Source organism: Plecotus auritus (assembly GCF_963455305.1).
Source record: "Plecotus auritus genome assembly, chromosome: 4".
Lineage (NCBI taxonomy): Eukaryota > Metazoa > Chordata > Mammalia > Chiroptera > Vespertilionidae > Plecotus > Plecotus auritus.
The window spans coordinates 192,289,087-192,308,510 of NC_137775.1; the positions used below are offsets into that span (position 1 = coordinate 192,289,087).

The 19,424-nt window shown below is 63.9% G+C and overlaps 1 protein-coding gene across 3 annotated transcripts in view; it reads right to left on the minus strand.

Moving 5' to 3' along the window:
- The window catches only part of ADCY1 (adenylate cyclase 1), a 43,287-nt gene extending 24,549 nt beyond the window's left edge, over nt 1-18,738 (minus strand). For all 3 annotated transcript variants that reach the window (XR_013960528.1, XR_013960529.1, XM_080666883.1), the window contains exons 1-5: nt 18,012-18,738; nt 13,781-13,930; nt 9,059-9,177; nt 7,244-7,355; nt 158-285 (exon numbers count right to left, since the gene is read on the minus strand). Coding sequence is in view for 1 of the 3 variants with exons in the window: in XM_080666883.1 (XP_080523009.1) it covers nt 158-285; nt 7,244-7,355; nt 9,059-9,177; nt 13,781-13,930; nt 18,012-18,656 (1,154 nt within the window). In the remaining 2 variants the exon portion in view is untranslated. The remainder of the gene's footprint in view (nt 1-157; nt 286-7,243; nt 7,356-9,058; nt 9,178-13,780; nt 13,931-18,011) is intronic.
- Between the last annotated feature and the right edge of the window lie 686 nt (nt 18,739-19,424).

A 19,424-nucleotide genomic window follows, 5' to 3' on the forward strand; every position in this document is an offset into this window, starting at 1 on the left:
GGCCTCACAAAGTCCGCAGGAGGGCTCCGCAGCCCCCCCCGGCAGGCGGAGCTCTCTCCACGCGGCCCCTCGCCTCGGGCCGGTTCTCACAGCCCCGGCCCAGGTGGCCGCCTGGACAGACTGACCGGACGCGCGGGCCTGCGGCCCCGGCACTCACGTGATGGTGTCGATCATGTCCAGGCCCATCTCCACACAGCAGTGGGCGTGGTCGGCCTTGGGCTGGGTGAGGCCCGACACGCAGTAGTAGCAGTCCCCCAGGATCTTGATGCGTCGGCAGTGGTTCTCCTTGGGGCAAAGGGCACGTCAGGACCGGGCCGGCCGGGCCCTGCCCCTTCCTCCCCACCGGGTGCTGGAGACCACAGACCAAGGGCGGGACTCACGCCAGGGCCCCACCCCACCCCACCCGGGGCACTCCCCTCGGGCAGTTCAGCCTCGGGAGGGTGGGCGCCCCCACCCTGGCCCCCCGCCCCCAGCTGTGATCAGGGTCGCCCTGGAGCACCCACGCCTCCCCCACACCTGCCCTCAGGCCTCCTCCAGGCAGGGGTCCACCTGCGGGTCCCTCCGCTCACCAGGCCAACCCCACAGACCCTGCCCCAGCCTGGATGTCAGCTCCTCTCGCCCCCCACGGGACACCTGACCTCACCCCCCACACCTGGGGGATCCCCACCTGAGCCCGCTCCTGTCGGGGTCACAGCTGGGGGTCACCCTGAGAAATCTTCCCGGTGTATCCACTCAGCCCAAGACAACAATAGCAAATCCGTTCATGTTAACAAAAGGAACACCTCTGAGGTAACGTGACATTTCTCAAAACACAAATGACCGGTGAGAGGCCTGGCTGTTTCCACTTTTCTATGGAGTCTGCCCCCCGCCTCTCAGCCCCCCCTGTCAGCCCCCTGCCTCTCAGCCCCCCCTGTCAGCCCCCCACCTCTCAGCCCCCCTGTCAGCCCCCCGCCTCTCAGCCCCCCGCCTCTCAGCCCCCCCTGTCAGCCCCCCACCTCTCAGCCCCCCTGTCAGCCCCCCGCCTCTCAGCCCCCCGCCTCTCAGCCCCCCCTGTCAGCCCCCTGCCTCTCAGCCCCCCTGTCAGCCCCCCGCCTCTCAGCCCCCCACCTCTCAGCCCCCGCCTCTCAGCCCCCCTGTCAGCCCCCCGCCTCTCAGCCCCCCACCTCTCAGCCCCCGCCTCTCAGCCCCCCTGTCAGCCCCCCCACCTCTCAGCCCCCCTGTCAGCCCCCCCACCTCTCAGCCCCCGCCTCTCAGCCCCCCCTGTCAGCCCCCCGCCTCTCAGCCCCCCACCTCTCAGCCCCCGCCTCTCAGCCCCCCTGTCAGCCCCCCCACCTCTCAGCCCCCGCCTCTCAGCCCCCCCGTCAGCCCCCCGCCTCTCAGCCCCCCACCTCTCAGCCCCCGCCTCTCAGCCCCCCCGTCAGCCCCCCCACCTCTCAGCCCCCCGCCTCTCAGCCCCCCGCCTCTCAGCCCCCCCTGTCAGCCCCCGCCTCTCAGCCCCCCCTGTCAGCCCCCCCGTCAGCCCCCGCCTCTCAGCCCCCCGCCTCTCAGCCCCCCGCCTCTCAGCCCCCTGCCTCTCAGCCCCCGCCTCTCAGCCCCCCGCCTCTCAGCCTCCCCTGTCAGCCCCCGCCTCTCAGCCCCCCGCCTCTCAGCCCCCCGCCTCTCAGCCCCCGCCTCTCAGCCCCCCCTCTCAGCCCCCCCTCTCAGCCCCCCGCCTCTCAGCCCCCCGCCTCTCAGCCCCCCGCCTCTCAACCTCCCGCCTCTCAGCCCCCCTCTCAGCCCCCCGCCTCTCAGCCCCCGCCTCTCAGCCCGCCTCTCAGCCCCCCACCTCTCAGCCCGCCTCTCAACCTCCCGCCTCTCAGCCCCCCTGTCAGCCCCCCGCCTCTCAACCTCCCGCCTCTCAGCCCCCCTCTCAGCCCCCCGCCTCTCAGCCCCCGCCTCTCAGCCCGCCTCTCAGCCCCCCACCTCTCAGCCCCCCGCCTCTCAACCTCCCGCCTCTCAGCCCCCCTGTCAGCCCCCCGCCTCTCAACCTCCCGCCTGTCAGCCCCCCGCCTCTCAGCCCCCCACCTCTCAGCCCCTCTGCCTCTCAGCCCCCCACCTCTCAGCCCCCCGCCTGTCTCCTCGAGCCCAGAGCTCCCAACCCAGGTCCGAACACCCACAGCTCCACCTAACTGCTCTGTGCTCCCCAGCAAACGAGCCAACAACAAATCAGATCTCCTAGCGGGCGGCCTGCAGCTGGCCATGCGAGCGTCCCAGGTGGAGGAGGCCCCCCGCGTTCTGGGGGTTAGGGGGCGCTTTAAACAGCAGCAAAATGGCAGCTCACCTGTGCCCCCATCCTGAGACGCAGAGCGAGTCCCTCCCTAGCCCGGCCCCACGCAGACAACCCAGTCCCAGGGCAGATAGGGCCTGGCCAGCGTGGCTCAGCGGTTGAAAGTCGACCATGAGCCACGTTCAGTTCCCGTCAGGGCACAGGCCCGGGTTGTGGGCTCGATCCCCAGTGTGGGGTGTGCAGGAGGCAGCCGGTCAATGATTCTCATCACTGAAATTTCCCTCTCCCTCTCCTTTCCTCTCTGAAATCAATAAAGATATATTTTTAAAAGTGCATCATCTGGTTTTATTAATCTCAAGTGCCCTGGCGTCTGGGAGCAAGCTCCAGGGACCAACAAGCATGTTGTTCGTGGATTCTGATGTTTCAGTTCCCTGAAAATACTGGGGTTCCCGCGGGGAGCATCCTGATGCCCGAACAGCTGGTTTCCGGCCAAAGCAGAGAGAGAAGGGACAAGGCCGTGGGAGGGGCCTGGAAGGGATGGGGCACCGTGAGGCAGCAGAGGACGGGCCGGAGGGTCTCCTGCCCTGGCTCCCAGGTGTGGTCTGCAGACGCCAGGTGAACTCTGGGCCCCTGCCCGGCCTGAGCAGGCAGCCATGGGGCCAGGAAGCAGAGCCCCCAACAGGCCCTGAGCCCCACCCACCCCAGGCCCAGGAGGGAGAGGGGGTTCTGCTAGTATGGCATCGGGAAGGCTCACAGGGGGTCCAGAGCCCAAAGGTGCCCCTCCCTCTGAGGCCGACAGGAGGATGGGATTCTGGGAAGGCAGGTCACTCCAGGACCTGGGGGCACCTGAGGGTGGCAGGTGCAGAGGGGACTGGCCCCCCTGCTGAGGAGTGTTTTCCTGGGGGCCGGGAGGGGGTGACCCCCATACAAAGGGCAGGCACCTGGACTTCCAAGCACCTACCCACTTTCCAGTAAATGATCTATTTCCTGCTGAGGAGGAAAAATTACAGAAACCCGGGGTCACTGTGTAGAGAGTGCAGAATAGAGTGAATAATACGGTAATAACTCTGCACGGAGCCAGGTGGGCACTACACCTACCGGGGCCATCACTTCGTAAGGCATATGAGTAACCAGGAAGCTATACACCGGGAACGGATACAATGTTGCATGTAAGTGTCTACACACACCTGGGACTGATACAATGTTGCATTGTTAGTGACATGCTAGGAAATGCCTCCCCCTCCTATCCGACCTCCCAACTGCCCAGTGACATGAGTGATGGCCCCGTGTGTGCGTCACCTGCACCATCTGAGGTCCCATGTGTCCTCGGTCACGTGCGGGAACAGCCACACTGGGGCCGAGAACATGCAACAGAGCGACAGGGTCTCACTGGAAACAGCCTCTGGAGGGTGGGGTCACGACCAGAGCCAAGGACACAGGCTCCCATCGCCTGGCACCTGAGGAGCTAGTCCTGGGCCGGGACCAGGCAGGCGGCCCGCACACAGAGAGCCCCCCTCGCCACTCCACAGGCCCCTGGAACCGGCCGTACAGGCACCTGCTCCGTCCAGTTCATTCACTTTCCCACCAAGAAAACAGGCATCCAGCTGGGCCCATCCCCCCACAGGTGGTGGAGCAAGACTGAGCCCCAGACAGGTGCTGCCCCTGAATTCAAGGGGACGTGACCAGCGCCCCCTATGTCTGAGGGCGCAGAGCAAGTACGGATGGGAAATGGGGCCGGTACGTGGCGGGAGGGCCAGGGACCTGTGCACGTGTGCAGCCACCAGCGTGGAAAAGGAACGAATAAACCGCCCGCCCGCCCGCCGCTCTGGAGCGCAACGCAAACAGCCCCGCGTGTGTGCACCGCCCGGCCTCCGCGAGGGGAGGCGCCCGCCCCACAGCTGTGTGCACTTTCCGAGCTGCGCGTGATGCCCCACGCCCCGCACGCCAGGCACGAGGGCTGGACAGCACAGCCCGGCGACCCCCCTCGTGCTCCTCAGACCGGGTGCATGTGTATCGAGAAGCGATGGGTGAAATCGTCGTGAAGCCGAAAACCGGTTTTGCTCAGTGGATAGAGCAGGGGTGGGCAAACTTTTTGACTCGAGGGCCACAATGGGTTCCTAAACTGGACCGGAGGGCCGGAACAAAAGCATGGATGGAGTGTTTGTGTGAACTGATATAAATTCAAAGTAAAGGAGCGGAGGGGAGAGCAAGAGAACCGGATAGAACAGCCGGATCCGGCCCGCAGGCCGTAGTTTGCCCACGGCTGGGATAGAGCGTCGGCCTGCGGACTGAAGGGTCCCGGGTTCGACTCCGGTCAAGGGCATGTACCTTGGTTGCGGGCACATCCCCAGTAGGAGGTGTGCAGGAGGCAGCTGATGGATGTTTCTCTCTCATCGATGTTTCTAGCTCTCTATCCCTCTCTCTTCCTCTCTGTAAAAAAATCAATAAAATATATTAAAAAAAAAAAAAAAGAAATCGTCGTGAAGATGTGTTCAGTGTGTGCAGCTCCCTCCGGACAGAGGAGCAACGGGGAACGCAGAGAGCAGGGGACGGGGCGTCCTGGTTGGGGCACCTCAGCCAGAGGAGGATCCAGACTGAGCCAGGTGGGAGCGGGGGGCGGGGGGGCGGTGAGGGGGCCACAGGGACGGGGAGGGGGGAGGGACGGCAGGAGAGAAGAGGGGGACTCAGGCTCGGCCCCAGAAACTGTCCAAAGCGAAATAGAAACAAAAAGCACCCTAAAGGGACGTCTGCGCTGTGGGACCCGGGGTCCCTGAAGGAGCAGGAAGGAGCATCAATATTGTGAGTGAGATGAAAACACAGCAGAGCCCCCGGTGCTGCCAGCGCAGTCCGTGCGGGGAGTCCGCAGCCGGACGTTCATGTCAGGAGAGAAAACAACCTCCAGTGCGTGGCCTCGGTTTCCACCTTAAGAAACTACAAGAGCCCTGGCTGATTTGGCTCAGCGAGCGGACTGAAGGGTCCCAGGTTCGAGTCCCGGCCAGGGCACAGGCCTGCGTTACGGGCTCCATCCCCAGTGTGGGGCGTGCAGGAGGCAGCCGATCAACGATTCTCTCATAATTGATGTTTCCATCTCCCTCTCCCTTCCTCTCTGAAATCAATTAAAAAATTTTAAAGAAACTACAAAAAGAGCAATTTAAAACCAAAATAAGCAAAATAATAATAATAATAATAATACAACTCAGACAGGAATTTATTAAACTAGAAGATTAGAGACATCAATGGAACCAAAAGCAAGTTCTTTTTTTAAAAAAATCCATAAAGCCCTAACCGGTTTGACTTGGTGGATAGAGCATCGGCCTGCGGACTGAAGGGTCCCGGGTTCGATTCCGGTCAAGGGCATGTACCTTGGTTGCGGGCACATCCCCAGGTGGGGGCGTGCAGGAGGCAGCTGATCGATGTTTCTCTCTCATCGATGTTTCTAACTCTCTATCCCTCTCCCTTCCTCTCTGTAAAAAAATCAATAAAGTATATTTTTTAAAATAAACTAAAATTTAAAAATCAATAAAACTGGCAAACCTCCAGGCAGAATGATCAAGAGAGAAAAACGGAAGACACGAATTACCAAAATCAGGAAGGGGGAGAGGCCAGCACCAGACTCTCCAGACCTTAAGGTGACAGGAAGCAGTGAACACTCTAATTAAACGTTCGATGAAGCGGGCAGATTCTGAAACTGGAAAAAACCACCCCCGCTCCTTCAAGGCAAAGCAGCGCAGACGTGCTGGCGGCCCGTCTGGGGAAAGTGGGTTTGCAGCTAAACCAGGGGTGGGCAAACTTTTTGACTCGAGGGCCACAATGGGTTCTTAAACTGGACCGGAGGGCCGGAACAAAAGCATGGATGGAGTGTTTGTGTGAACTAATATAAATTCAAAGTCAAGGAGCGGAGGGGAGAGCAAGAGAACCGGATAGAACAGCCGGATCCGGCCCGCGGGCCGTAGTTTGCCCACGGCTGAGCTAAACACTCCGCAAGGGAAACTCCTTGCCCGACGGCGCCACCCCAGACGCGGCCACACGCCCAGGAAGGAAACGCCACCAGCTCTGCACAGACTCCCGGGCCGGCCGAGGACACGCCCCGGCCCCTGTGGGACGAGCACGCAGGACCCTGACCTCGCAGGCAGGGCAAGGCAGCCAGGGTCACACCCTCCGGAACAGAGATGGAAAATTCTAAATAAAACCTTAGCAAATCAAAGCCCACAGACATCCGAACGACCCCCCGCCGCCCGCCTGCGTTCAGCTGTCCCGGAACGCAAGGTCGTTCTAACATCCGTCCGCGTCGGCGCGGGTCGTCACACAGCGACTCAAAGGGAACCCCGCGTGACCGTCCCAACCGATGCAGCCCAGCGCTGGGCAGAGGCCAACATCCGTTCCCGACAGAACTCGCACAACGAGAATAAGAGGAAACGTCCTCGACTTGGCGGAAAGCAGCCACAACCCCGAGCACAGACGTCACGCGTGGTGGACACGGACACGCTCCCGCGACAATCAGGCCGAGACAGGGGCCGGCTCAGGCCCGGCCCAGGGCCCCTGCCCAGCCCCGCGCGGGGTGGGCTCTGCCGACCGGTGACACCTGCCACGGGTGCCCAGAGGCCGGGGGTCCCCCTGGCGCCCACAGGCACAGGGCTGGGCAGGTGCCCGCCTTCCTCACCTGCAAACCCACAGGTGGCCCCAGGAGCCGAGTGGGTGAGCCAACCTCTGTCCATCTGTCCCGGCCACAGTCCCTTGCGGACCCCAGACCCGGTTCCTGCGCATCCCGTGGCCGCGCTTCCCGTGGCCGCGCTTCCCGTGGCCGCGCTTCCCATGGCTGCACTTCCCATGGCCGCGCTTCCCGTGGCCGCGCTTAATGTGGCAGCGCTTCCCGTGGCTGCACTTCCCATGTGCAGCGCTTCCCGTGGCAGCGCTTCCCGTGGCCGTGCTTACTGTGGCCACGCTTAATGTGGCGGCGCTTCCCGTGGCCGCGCTTACCGTGGCCAGCTCGTCGAACTTGCCGAAGAGCTCGTTGAGCAGCTTGACCAGCTCCTGGGCCGTGCACTGCGACGCCAGCCCCGTGAAGCCCACGATGTCCGCGAAGAGGATGCTGCAAGACACGGGCATGCCTGTCACCGCCCGCCTCGGACCAGGCTGCCGCGTACAACTGCCCTTCACGTCACCTCGTACCACATCTTCCTGTTTCTTCCTCCACCCCGACCGGAGGCCAAGGCTTTCCTCCTCCCATTTCACAGGCGAGAAGACTGAGGTCAGAAGGACCACGGACTCTGGTGTCACAGAGGCAGGACACACTGCAGCTGCTCAGAGGCCCCGCTGACCCTGATCCAGCCCCAGCCCCACCAGGCCCTGGCGGGGACCTCTGCACACTCGCCTCACCTTCTGAACCTCAATTTCCTCACAAAGTCCAGGTGCGATGCTGGCAGGTCTCAGGGGTGTGAGGATGAACCGAGTGCCCAGAGGGGAGGCTCCTCCTGCCTGGGCTCGAACCCTGGACCACACCGTGGCCTCTCCCTCCTGGTCTTCAGGGTACCCTCTCTAGGGGGACAACTATCCTCCTCCTCCTCCATCATCTTCACCTCCTCCATCATCTTCACCTCCATCACCTCCGCCTCCTCCATCACCTCCACCTCCTACATCACCTCCTCCTCCTCCATCATCTTCACCTCCTCCATCATCTTCACCTCCTCCATCACCTCCTCCATCACCTCCTCCATCACCTCCTCCATCATCTCCACCTCCTCCATCACCTCCACCTCCTCCATCACCTCCTCCATCACCTCCTCCATCACCTCCACCTCCTCCATCACCTCCACCTCCTCCATCACTTCCTCCTCCTCCATCACTTCCTCCTCCTCCATCACTTCCACCTCCTCATCACCTCCTCCATCATCTCCGCCTCCTCCATCACCTCCTCCATCACCTCCACCTCCTCCATCACCTCCTCCATCACCTCCTCCTCCTCCATCACTTCCACCTCCTCCATCACCTCCTCCATCACCTCCTCCATCATCTCCACCTCCTCCATCACCTCCACCTCCTCCATCACCTCCTCTATCACCTCCTCCATCATCTCCACCTCCTCCATCACCTCCACCTCCTCCATCACCTCCACCTCCTCCATCACCTCCTCCATCATCTCCACCTCCTCCATCACCTCCTCCATCACCTCCTCCATCATCTCCACCTCCTCCATCACCTCCACCTCCTCCATCACCTCCTCCATCACCTCCACCTCCTCCATCACCTCCACCTCCTCCATCACCTCCACCTCCTCCATCACCTCCACCTCCTCCATCACCTCCTCCATCACCTCCACCTCCTCCATCACCTCCACCTCCTCCATCACCTCCTCCATCACCTCCACCTCCTCCATCACCTCCACCTCCTCCATCACCTCCACCTCCTCCATCACCTCCTCCATCACCTCCTCCATCACCTCCACCTCCTCCATCACCTCCACCTCCTCCATCACCTCCTCCATCACCTCCTCCTCCTCCATCACTTCCACCTCCTCCATCACCTCCTCCATCACCTCCTCCATCACCTCCACCTCCTCCATCACCTCCACCTCCTCCATCACCTCCACCTCCTCCATCACCTCCTCCATCACCTCCACCTCCTCCATCACCTCCACCTCCTCCATCACCTCCACCTCCTCCATCACCTCCGCCTCCTCCATCACCTCCACCTCCTCCATCACCTCCGCCTCCTCCATCACCTCCTCCATCACTCCACCTCCTCCATCACCCCCACCTCAGCTCCCAGGCTCTCGGCCACAGGCCAGCGCACTACCTCACGTTGTCATGCCGCTGGATGTAAATCTTGTGGAAAATCCTCTCAGGGGGCTTCAGGAAGTCCTCCTTCATCTCCATGGCAACATTCCGGGGCAGAAGGCTCATGAGCAGCCGCTCCTGGACGGGAGAGATGGTGGTGCTGCAAGGCCCTCCCTGTGCCTCCTCGAGGCGTCTGCCCAGGACCAGGGCACAGCCCTCCTCCCTGCAGCCCCCGCCCGGCCCAGAGCCTGGTGGGTGGTGCCCAGGCCTGGCTGGTCACTGCACAGGTAACTCAATCCCAGAACCCTGGGCAGGTGCCCCCAGAACACCCAGCCCCCTGTGTCTCCCCACAGCCCCCTGTGCCTCCCACCGTGGGCTCGGCTTCTCCAGGAAGCGGTCACGGGAAGAAACCCCGGCCCCCGGCCCCCAGCCCTGCTCCTCACCCCCTGCCACACCGAGCGGCCATGGAGCTGGCCTGGGAGAGGCCCTGCCTCGGGGCCGACAGGACCCTGTCCTCGCGAGGTGAGGGGCTTTGGGGGCCACACGGCATTTCCTCCTGGTCTCTCTCCTGGTTTCCCCTGGTCTCCGGGATCAGCTCTCCGCTCCCCTCACCCCCCAGGGCAGGATGCACCCCTGGGCCTCCCCTCCTCACCCAGCCCGTGCCCTCCCCTCCTGGGTCCTCCCCACCTCCTCCTGCTGGCCCTGACCGCCAGTCTCACGGGTCTGAGGCTCCTCTCTCAGGTTTGGGAAGGAAACCAAAGAGCAGAGTTTAGGTCCCACACGGAGTGAGGGGGGCCGAGGGGGAGGTGGAGGGGATAGGAGAACCCCCATCACCCCTCCAGCAGCCCCTCCATAAGACAGCTTCCCCACCTCCCGCAAGACCAACACAGGGGTACGAAGTCGGGGATGAGTATGTCACTCCTGACCCTGAAGACGTCACAAGACCCAGGGACGGACACCCGCTCTCCACACACACGTTGACCATTGAGGAGAAACGCGCCATTTCCCGGCAAGCGCAAGTCACCACTCCCGACTGTAAAACCGGCGCTGTGACCGGAACACCTGCACGGCTCTCTGTCTGTTAAAGAAACTGGTTTCTTCATTCAAAAACTCACAAGAGGGAAGTCCCAGAGCCAGAAGGTTTCACTGGACCAAGGATTAACCCTAACCCCGCCGGCAACCCGCCACGGAGGACGGGGGGGGCCCACCCCAGGCCCTCCCATAGTTACTGCCGCCTGGCACCAGCACCAGGCTAGGCACAGAGGGGAAACGGCGTGCCGGCGGCCCTGAAGAACGCAGGTGTGGCATCTCTGCCAGCTGCCAGCATTTCAGCAAGCGCCTCAGATGCCCGTTCAAGACCGAGTATCAATGGGTGTCACACAGCCTGTCACAGGGCAACCGCCAAATCACATAGCAGCCGTCTAGGGGGAAATGGCAACGTTCAACATCCATGAGAAGTGATGAGAAGTCTCGGGGATCAGGAGGAGAGGGGACCTTCCTCGTCCGGGGGAGGAGTGTCCCGAGAGCGCCCCCCCAGCAGCACGCTCGGGCCAGCGGGCTGAGCCGCCACACCCGGTCCACACAGCCCTGGAGGCCTGGCCAGCGCAGGGGAGAAAAGGACATTAAAGCCACAATGACTTGCCCTGACCGGTGTGGCTCAGTGGATAGAGCGTTGGCCTGTGGAGGACTGACGGGTCCCAGGTTCGATTCCGGTCAAGGGCATGTACCTTGGTTGCGGGCACATCCCCATTGAGGGGTGTGCAGGAGGCAGCTGATGGATGTTTCTCTCTCATGGATGTTTCTAACTCTCTCTCCCTCTCCCTTCCTCCCTGTAAAAAATCAGTAAAAAATATATTTAAAAAAAAGAAAAAAAGCCACGACAGGTCCCAACACACCTATTGGAACTGGAACAAGAAAAGACAGAGACGCCACCCTGTGCTGGCGAGGATGCAGACAGACAGGGTCTGTTGAGAATGAAAAACCTTAGTCACTCCAGCCCAGCCAGTGTGGCTCAGTGGTTGACCATCGACCTATGAACCAGGAGGTCACGGTTTGATTCCCGGTCAAGGGCACGTGCCTGGGTTGCGGGCTCGATTCCCAGTGGGGGGCGTGCAGGAGGCAGCCGATCCATGATTCTCTCTCATCATGGATGTTTCTATCTCTTTCTCCCTCTCCCTTCCTCTCTGACATCAATAAAAAAAAATTTTTTAATATATTTTATTGATTTTTTACAGAGAGGAAGGGAGAGGGAGAGAGAGTTAGAAACATCGATGAGAGAGAAACATCAATCAGCTGCCTCCTGCATGCCCCCGACTGGGGATGTGCCCGCAACCAAGGTACATGCCCCTGACCGGAATCGAACCCGGGACCCCCCAGTCCACAGGCCGACGCTCTATCCACTGAGCCAAACCAGTCAGGGCTAAAAAAAAAATTTTTAAGAAAAATGTTAGACACTCCAGAAAACGATTTCACAATTTTCAACAAACGGAACACGTGACCACCATCAGCCCAGCACGGCGCCCAAAGACTCAGGCCAGGAATCACAGCTCCTGCATTTGCAGCGGCCCAGCCGGGAGCCCCTTAGGGGTCCTCCAGGGGGGAGGGTAAGTCAAGAGTGCCCAGCCCCACCACCCCTCGGGCCGCGGACCATGACAAATGCAGCCCCCACGTCTGCACCCGGTGGTCCCACCTCAGGACAGCCCTGAGACAACACGTTTCCCTGGGGTGTCCGCCTCATATGCACACCCTTCCGGCCAGGGGCTTCCTCCCCCTCTGTCCCCGCCTCCCCCCCCCCCCCGCCCCCGCCCGCCGCAAGCTTTCCTGCCGAGCCAGCATTTCCAAGGCCAGCAGATGCCCCGGGTGGTCCTTTTCTTCTGGAAACGGCGGGGGGACTGACCCGGTCCTGGGAACCGGTCCGTTCTGCCTCAGCCTCAAACGCCCTGGCATCAGATCAGCACTGAGTGCCCTCCATGATCTGTGTTTAGGCGCCTCCGCCTGTGGCCGTGACCCCGCTTCCTGCCGCCCTTCCTTCCCGGTCCCGGGCGCCCAGGCTTTTCTCCCTCCGAGAGCCAATCCCACATTCTGTTCCGAACCCGCGCGGCTGCCTGCGGGGTGTGGCCCGAGGTGTCCTCCAACCAGAACCCAGGGGGTGCCTTTTAGGGTGAGGAGACCTGAGACTGTGGGACCCCCCTGTCCCCCTCTGCCACTGGCCACTCTGTCACTCGCTCCATCCTCCTTCCCCAGCCAGTCAGCTCTCCGCCCACCGGGTTCCCAGATTGTAAGACAGAACCAAGTTCCTCCATGCTCAACCGGGAAGCAGAGGCCTGGACTCGTCAAAGAAGCCTGGAAGCAGAGGCCTGGACTCGTCAAAGAACCCGCCCAGCCCCGGCGGCAGGCTGCCGGCAGCAGGCCACGCTGCCACGGGCACTCCCCCCCACAGTGAGGAGCCCGGAGCCGGCCCGCACCCCGCCCACCACCAGGACTGGGGTGCACCTCCCGGTCAGGGCTGCGGGAGGCTCTGTTAAGGAGTTGAAAGTTGAAAGCAGAGACCGTGACACCCCATGTGGCCGGGGCCTCCCTCACCGGCAGCTCCGGCCTCGGTGTCCACACCGACAGCGGGCGGGCTGGACAGAGCCGCTCGGCCACCTTCAGGCTGCTCCGGGCCTGCCGGGCCGACCCCAAGCCTAACCTGAGCCTGCCGGAGCCTGGGTCACCGTGGTCGGCAAACCGCGCCTCGCGAGCCACCTGCGGCTCTTTGGCCCCTGGAGTGTGGCTCTTCCACAAAATACCACAGCCTGGGCGAGTCTATGTTGAAGAAGTGGCGTTAGAAAAAGTTTAAGTTTAAAAAATTGGGCTCTCAAAAGAAATTTCAGCCGAAACCGGTTTGGCTCAGTGGATAGAGCGTCGGCCTGTGGACTGAAGGGTCCCGGGTTCAATTCCGGTCAAGGGCATGTACCTTGGTTGCGGGCACATCCCCAGTGGGAGGTGTGCAGGAGGCAGCTGATGGATGTTTCTCTCTCATCGATGTTTCTAGCTCTCTATCCCTCTCCCTTCCTCTCTGTAAAAAATCAATAAAAATATATTAAGAAAACAAAAAAATTGGTCCCTCAAAAGAAATTTCAGCCGAAACCGGTTTGGCTCAGTGGATAGAGCGTCGGCCTGCGGACTGAGGGGTCCCGGGTTCGATTCCGGTCAAGGGCATGTACCTTGGTTGCGGGCACATCCCCAGTGGGAGGTGTGCAGGAGGCAACTGATCGATGTTTCTCTCTCATCGATGTTTCTAGCTCTCTATCCCTCTCCCTTCCGCTCTGTAAAATATCAATAAAAATATATTTAAAAAAAAAAAAAGAAATTTCGATCGTTGTCCTGTTGATATTTGGCTCTGCTGACGAACGAGTTTGCCGACCACTGGCCTAGGAGCCCAAGACAGGGCTCCCCGCGCTGAAAGCAGTGCGACCAGCGAGGCAGGGCGGGACCTGCGTGCCGGGGACACGGGACAAGGCCACCCAGGGAGACAGCTGTGACCGACCTGCAGGCTGCAGCTCCATCAGCGGAGAAGGTCCAGCAAGTGGGACACGCCGGCCAGGACCTCGTGGGAAGTGACCAGCCCTCGCTCACCGTCCCGCGCCCGATGGCCCCGCTGGGAAGCCAGGTGAGGGCCCGAGGGACATGAGCCGCGCTGGAAGGTCGGCGAGGCTGGACTCACCCGGAGAGAGCACCTCGCAGGCACCGGCCCACCCACCTGCTTCTCGTTCTCGTCCTCCAGCCGCAGCCGGTCCTCGATGCAGGTGCGCGCCTGCAGGAAGGCCCTCCGCTGGGCGCGCTCGGCCAGGACTCGCACGCACACCCCGTACATGTTCACGCCCAGGAAGAGCAGGGCGTTGGCGGCGAGCTGGAGGGAAGAGGACAGAGCATGGGCAGGGGCCCCGCTTGGCGGGCGCTCCCCAATCCCCTCCACAGGCAGCTCGGGAGGGGCCACGGCCGGGCCTCTGCCGGGAGCCGTTCCAAACCCTTCCTGTCCCTGCAGAAACGGACGGCTCCTGTGGCCGAGAAACTCGGACTTTTCCGGAAGGTTCCAGGGCCGCTGCTCCTGGACTGACTAGAAATACTCCCCACGCAGGGCTGCCTCGCTCGCGATTACAGAACAAAACCAGACCAGCACCACGGCCCGCAGGCCGCATGGTCACAGGCTCCTGCCAGGGACCGGGCGTGGAGGGCGGGACACCTGACTGGGTGACTGAGGACAGGGGAGGGGAGGCAGGTCCACCTGGGCAGGGATGGAGGTGGGCGGGTGCAGGCGTGGCAGCCTGCAGCCTCAGGTGACGGGGGTGGTGGGGGGGAGCCTCAAGCACATGACCTCCAGGGCATGGACAGGCAGACCTGCTGCAGGGAGCAGTGACTTCCGCCTGCGTTAGCGACAGGCCGCGGGACGCACATCTGTCAGCCCCAGCACTCAAATGACAGCCCCGAAGACAAGAGTGCGTGCCGATTTCCGGTCAAGACAGAGGCCCAGGTTGTGGGCTCCATCCCCAGGAGGGGGCGTGCAGGAGGCAGCCGACCCACGATTCGTTCTCATCGTTGGCATTCCTATCTCTCTCTCCCTCTCCCTTCCTCTCTGACATCAATAAAAATGTATTTTTAAATAAATAAATATAATAACATAAAATAAAATGGAGCCGGAGCCACCAATCCAGAGGGGTGGACTTCCTCCTCTTATTCCTCCCCGTGGACGTTCTAACGGGCCAAGCAACCTCTGCTCGGGGCCTCAAGCAGAGTGTCCCCAGGAGCTGGGTGCAGGGACCACAGACAGATGCCACGACTGCGGGACAGAAAACGAAACACTGTTTAGACTCAGCGTCACGGCTACGTTATCTGCACCCACAGCCACGCCGTCCTGCTATGGAGGCAAAGGTTCCCCTTCCCTTCCCCACAAACACCCATCGCCCGCTCCATCGGAACGCTGGGCTTCCGCCGGGACGGGACGAGCTTCCCGAGACCCTGTTCTTCGTGGTCGGAAATGGCTGCCGCCGCCTCTCCCCCCTGGAAGGCCTGTTATCTTGGGGGTTAAGTCATCAACACGCTGGACGGAGCCAATTCAGTCTCACACACACCTGCCAGGTGGGTGGACACACTGGACACCTCAGACAGACACGAGGGGACACACTCCCCCTGGAGACCACCACCTGCCAGCAGAGGGAGGGACAGCTCCCGGCTCTGGGCACACAGGTGTGGCTGACGGTCCTCGAAGAACTTTGACCTGAACAGCCCCCGTGGCCTGGTCATCTCCAGGTGGCCCTGTCATATCCCCTGTGACCTGGCACATCCCGGTCCCTCTTCCCCGGGTGCTGTCTCCGAGCTGGGAACCGGGTGCGGGTGTGCTTCTGTGGTGCCTGGACCTGGTGCCTCCCGCCAGGCGGGGGCTGGGCCGGGCCAGGTCCGAGCGACCAGGCGGTTCTGACCGCGGCTGGATTGGGGCGGGTGCTCGTGCCAGTCTGTTTGCACAGGCCCTGGTGGCAGCTGGGCGGCCAGCAGGTATGAACAATAGACGCGTTTCTGTGGCGTCAACTTCGAAACTGAGCTGGGGACGCACCCACGGGCACGCGGGGGCCCGTTCCCTGCGGAGCAGCCTTCCCCGGAGACACACGCACCCTGGCTCCCAGCCGCAATGTGATGTCTGGAACACGCAGAACATGGGGCACACGGGACACCCTGGGAGAAGCAGCACCCCTCCCACGAGGCCGGCACCACCCAGCTCCCAGTCTCCGAGGGCCCCTGCCATGGAGCGCTCAGCGGTCATCTCCTCAGGATGGGCACCATCCGGTGGGGGCCAGGAGCATGGAAGGGGAAAGGCAGGCGCCCGTGGAGGTCAGGGAGGGCAGAGGGGCTGAGGGACAGACCGGGGTGGGGCACGAGGGCTAGGGGAGGCAGGTCAAGGGGGAATGACCAGTCGAACAGGGGACAGGTCACCGGAGCCCTACCCAGTCACACCTCCACACCCACCTCGTTACACCTTCCCTCCACTCCGGCCGTGATGACCCCCAGGGAAACGGAGGCCCAACCAGGCGGCCACCCAGCACCTGGCTGCTCACCAGTCACGGAGCTGCTCACCGGGAGGAGCCCAGGACCTGCCCGGGGTCAGCCCCCAGGGGCAAGTCCTCTAAGATCAGTGCCCACTTTAACCTGAACCCCCATGTGACCCAAACCCCCATGTGACCCGAACCCCCATGTGACCTGAACCCCCGTGTGACCCGAACCCCCGTGTGACCCGAACCCCCCGTGTGACCCGAACCCCCGTGTGACCCGAACCCCCCGTGTGACCCGAACCCCCGTATGACCTGAACCCCCCGTGTGACCTGAACCCCCGTGTGACCTGAACCCCCCGTGTGACCTGAACCCCCCATATGACCCGAACCCCCCGTGTGACCTGAACCCCCATGTGACCCGAACCCCCATGTGACCCGAACCCCCGTGTGACCTGAACCCCCGTGTGACCTGAACCCCCGTGTGACCTGAACCCCCATGTGACCCGAACCCCCCGTGTGACCCGAACCCCCCGTGTGACCTGAACCCCCATGTGACCCGAACCCCCCGTGTGACCTGAACCCCCATGTGACCTGAACATCTCCATGTGGCCTGGTCGTCCCTATCAGACCCCGGCCATCTTCTCTGTGACCTTGGACACCTCGAGTACTGTCTCCGAGCGGGACGCTCCACCTGGGAACCAGGTGCAGGTTGGAACGGGGAGGGGGGGGTCCCCCTGGCCCTGGTGCCCATATTCACACACCAGTGGCTCCCGGCACCTCGCCAACCTGCCCACAGGCAGACACAGCCTGCACACCTGTCTCCCAGCCTCCTCCCCGGGCGCTCTCTCTCTCTCTCTCTCTCTCTCTCTCTCTCTCTCACGTGCTCAGGGGCCCAACACCCCCCAACCCACCCCCCAGCAGTCCTGGCCTTTTCCCTGCTCTCTGCCTTCACCCCTACTTCTCCTTCTCTCCCCGCTACCCCCTCCACGTCGCCATCCTCCTGCCAGCCCAGCCCGCCCCCTTTCCCGGCCCTGGGTCCTAGGGTTCCTGTGACCACGTGTGCCCAGTTTGTCGGGTCTGGGGCGCCTGTCACCCCCACAGCTGACTGACTCCCATCCCCCACCAGTTGTCTGGTCCGTCCACCTGCCCCTCCTCACCCCCTTCCCTCCCCTCCTCCATCTGCCGCCTGCTCTCCCTTCTTCCCTCCCCCGCCCTCCGGTCTCCACACCCTCAGAGCAGGGAGGGGCTGCCCCGCGGAAAAGCGGAGAAGCTCCAGTCACCACCATCCCTCCCACTGCCCAGCAGACCGACCACACCACAAAGTTGGGGCTGAGCAAGGCTGGAGCCCTAGCGACCGGAGAGGCGCGGGGGGTGGAGGGGGGGGCAGTGCGCTGTGCGACCTTGGCAAATCCAGCCCTTCAGGACCCGAGAGGGTCCCCAGCGGGCGCCAGGGCAACAGGAAGGGGCCAGAGTCCTTCTCCCTCCGCACCTCTCCCCGCCCCCCGCCCCGGGCCTCAGGGCTGGGAGGGGACTCTGCGCCCCCAGGTGCACTCAGGCGCGGAGCCCGGGGCTGCGCGCACAGCCGGGGAGGAACCCTTGCCGCCCAGACCCCGCTCCGCACCCACTGCCGTCCCTCCCACGGGGATGGGCGCATGCAGAGCGCGGACCCGGTTCCAGCCCGCGTGGCCGCCCACAGCCGCCTGACCTTGGGGCGATCCTTGCTATCCGCGCCGTTTCCCGTCTCCACGCTCCACACCGGGAGGCGCGCGGGACTCGGAAAGGAGCCCGGCCCCCGGATGCCAGCACCCCAGCCCCCGACTCCCCGAGTGACCTTGACCGCTCCCAGCCGGGGCCTCAGGGCCCCCCTGCCCAAGGAGACGCGCGCCTGGTTCCCAGCGCCCCGGCCCTCCCGCGCAGGCGGGTCCCAGCCCCGAGGGGCGCGGCGCTTACCGTCCTCCAGAGGCGCGGGCGCCGAGCGGGCACCAAGGTGGCGGTGACCAGCAGGTGCGAGGCGGCCACCACGAGCCCGAAGCCGACGGCCAGCGGGCCGCCCACGGGCAGCAGCGCGTAGGCCACGAAGGTGACCAGGAGCAGCTGCCAGACGCCCTGGTCCGCGGCCGCCCCGGCGGGGACCCCGGCGACGGCGGGCGCGAAGGGGCAGCAGAGCAGCGCGAAGGTGAGGCTGAGGAGCAGCGCCAGCCGCCCGACCTGCTGCAGCCGCGGCGCCGGCAGCGCGCGCACGTTGGTGGCCACGAGCAGCGCCAGGAAGAGCACGAAGTGCACGGGGTGCGAGCCCCCGGCCAGGCCCCGCGCCGGGCCCCGCGCGCCCAGCAGCTCGCCCAGCGCCAGGGCGCCCGCCAGCAGGCTCAGCACCGCCAGCGCCTTCAGCGCGGCCGCCTGCTCCAGCCGCAGCGCGTAGCCGCGGAACAGCGCCTCCAGCTCGGGGCACGCGAACTCCTCGCCGCACGCCCGCAGCCCGTGCCGGCCGCGGGGTCCGGCCGCCCGATCGGCGCCCCCCGGCTCGCCCGCGCCTCCGCCTCCGCCTCCTCCTCCGCCTCCGCCTGGGCCGCCTGGGCCGCGCGGCGCCCCTGCCATCTCAGCGCCATGCAGCGGGCGCGCCCCTCGCCGGCCGGGGCGCCGGGCGGGCGGGCGGGCGGGCGGCGAAGCGCCGGCGGGCGGGCGGGCCGAGGTGGGGCGCCGGCTGCCCGCGCGCGCGCGCCCGGAGCGCGTCCCCTCCTGCCGCCGCGCCTGCGCACTGGCGCCCGGCGCCCCCACCGGGTCCTCCCGCGACCGCGATGCGACAGCCCCGTCCCGAGCCGCCCGACTGAGCGCGCACGGCCCACGTGCATCCCCACCTCGCCCCCCGCGCCCTCGCCGCCAGACGGGTCGCGTGACCTTGGGCACCCGCTTTGCCCCTCGGAGCCTCAGTTTCCCCACCCGCGCGCAGTGCAGTGGCGCCGTCTCTTGGGGCGTTAAAAATGCTGAAATCCTGCGCTATTCCCATGGGGGTGCCAAACGCGTGTTTCCCCCAATAGGACCAGGCCCGTCCGGTCCAAGAAGCTCGAGGTGCTGCCCGCGCCCAAGCCCAGGGTCCTGCGAGACCCAGAAGCGACGCCCAGGACCCGGGCGGGAGGAAGGTGGCGGCGGGGGCGGGGGGGCGCTGGAGAGGTGCTGATGTCTCCAGGAGCGGGGCCAGGGCTGGGTGGTGAGCCAGGCGAGGGTCCTGGAGCCAGCGGTTAGGAAGCAGGTGTGAGGCTGGAGGGGGGCGGGGGGAGACAGGAAAGTGAGGGGCGCTGCAGTTTGCCCCAAGGGGGAGCTGGAACCCCAGAAGTGGTGAGCTGTTCCTCTCTGCCGAACAATGCG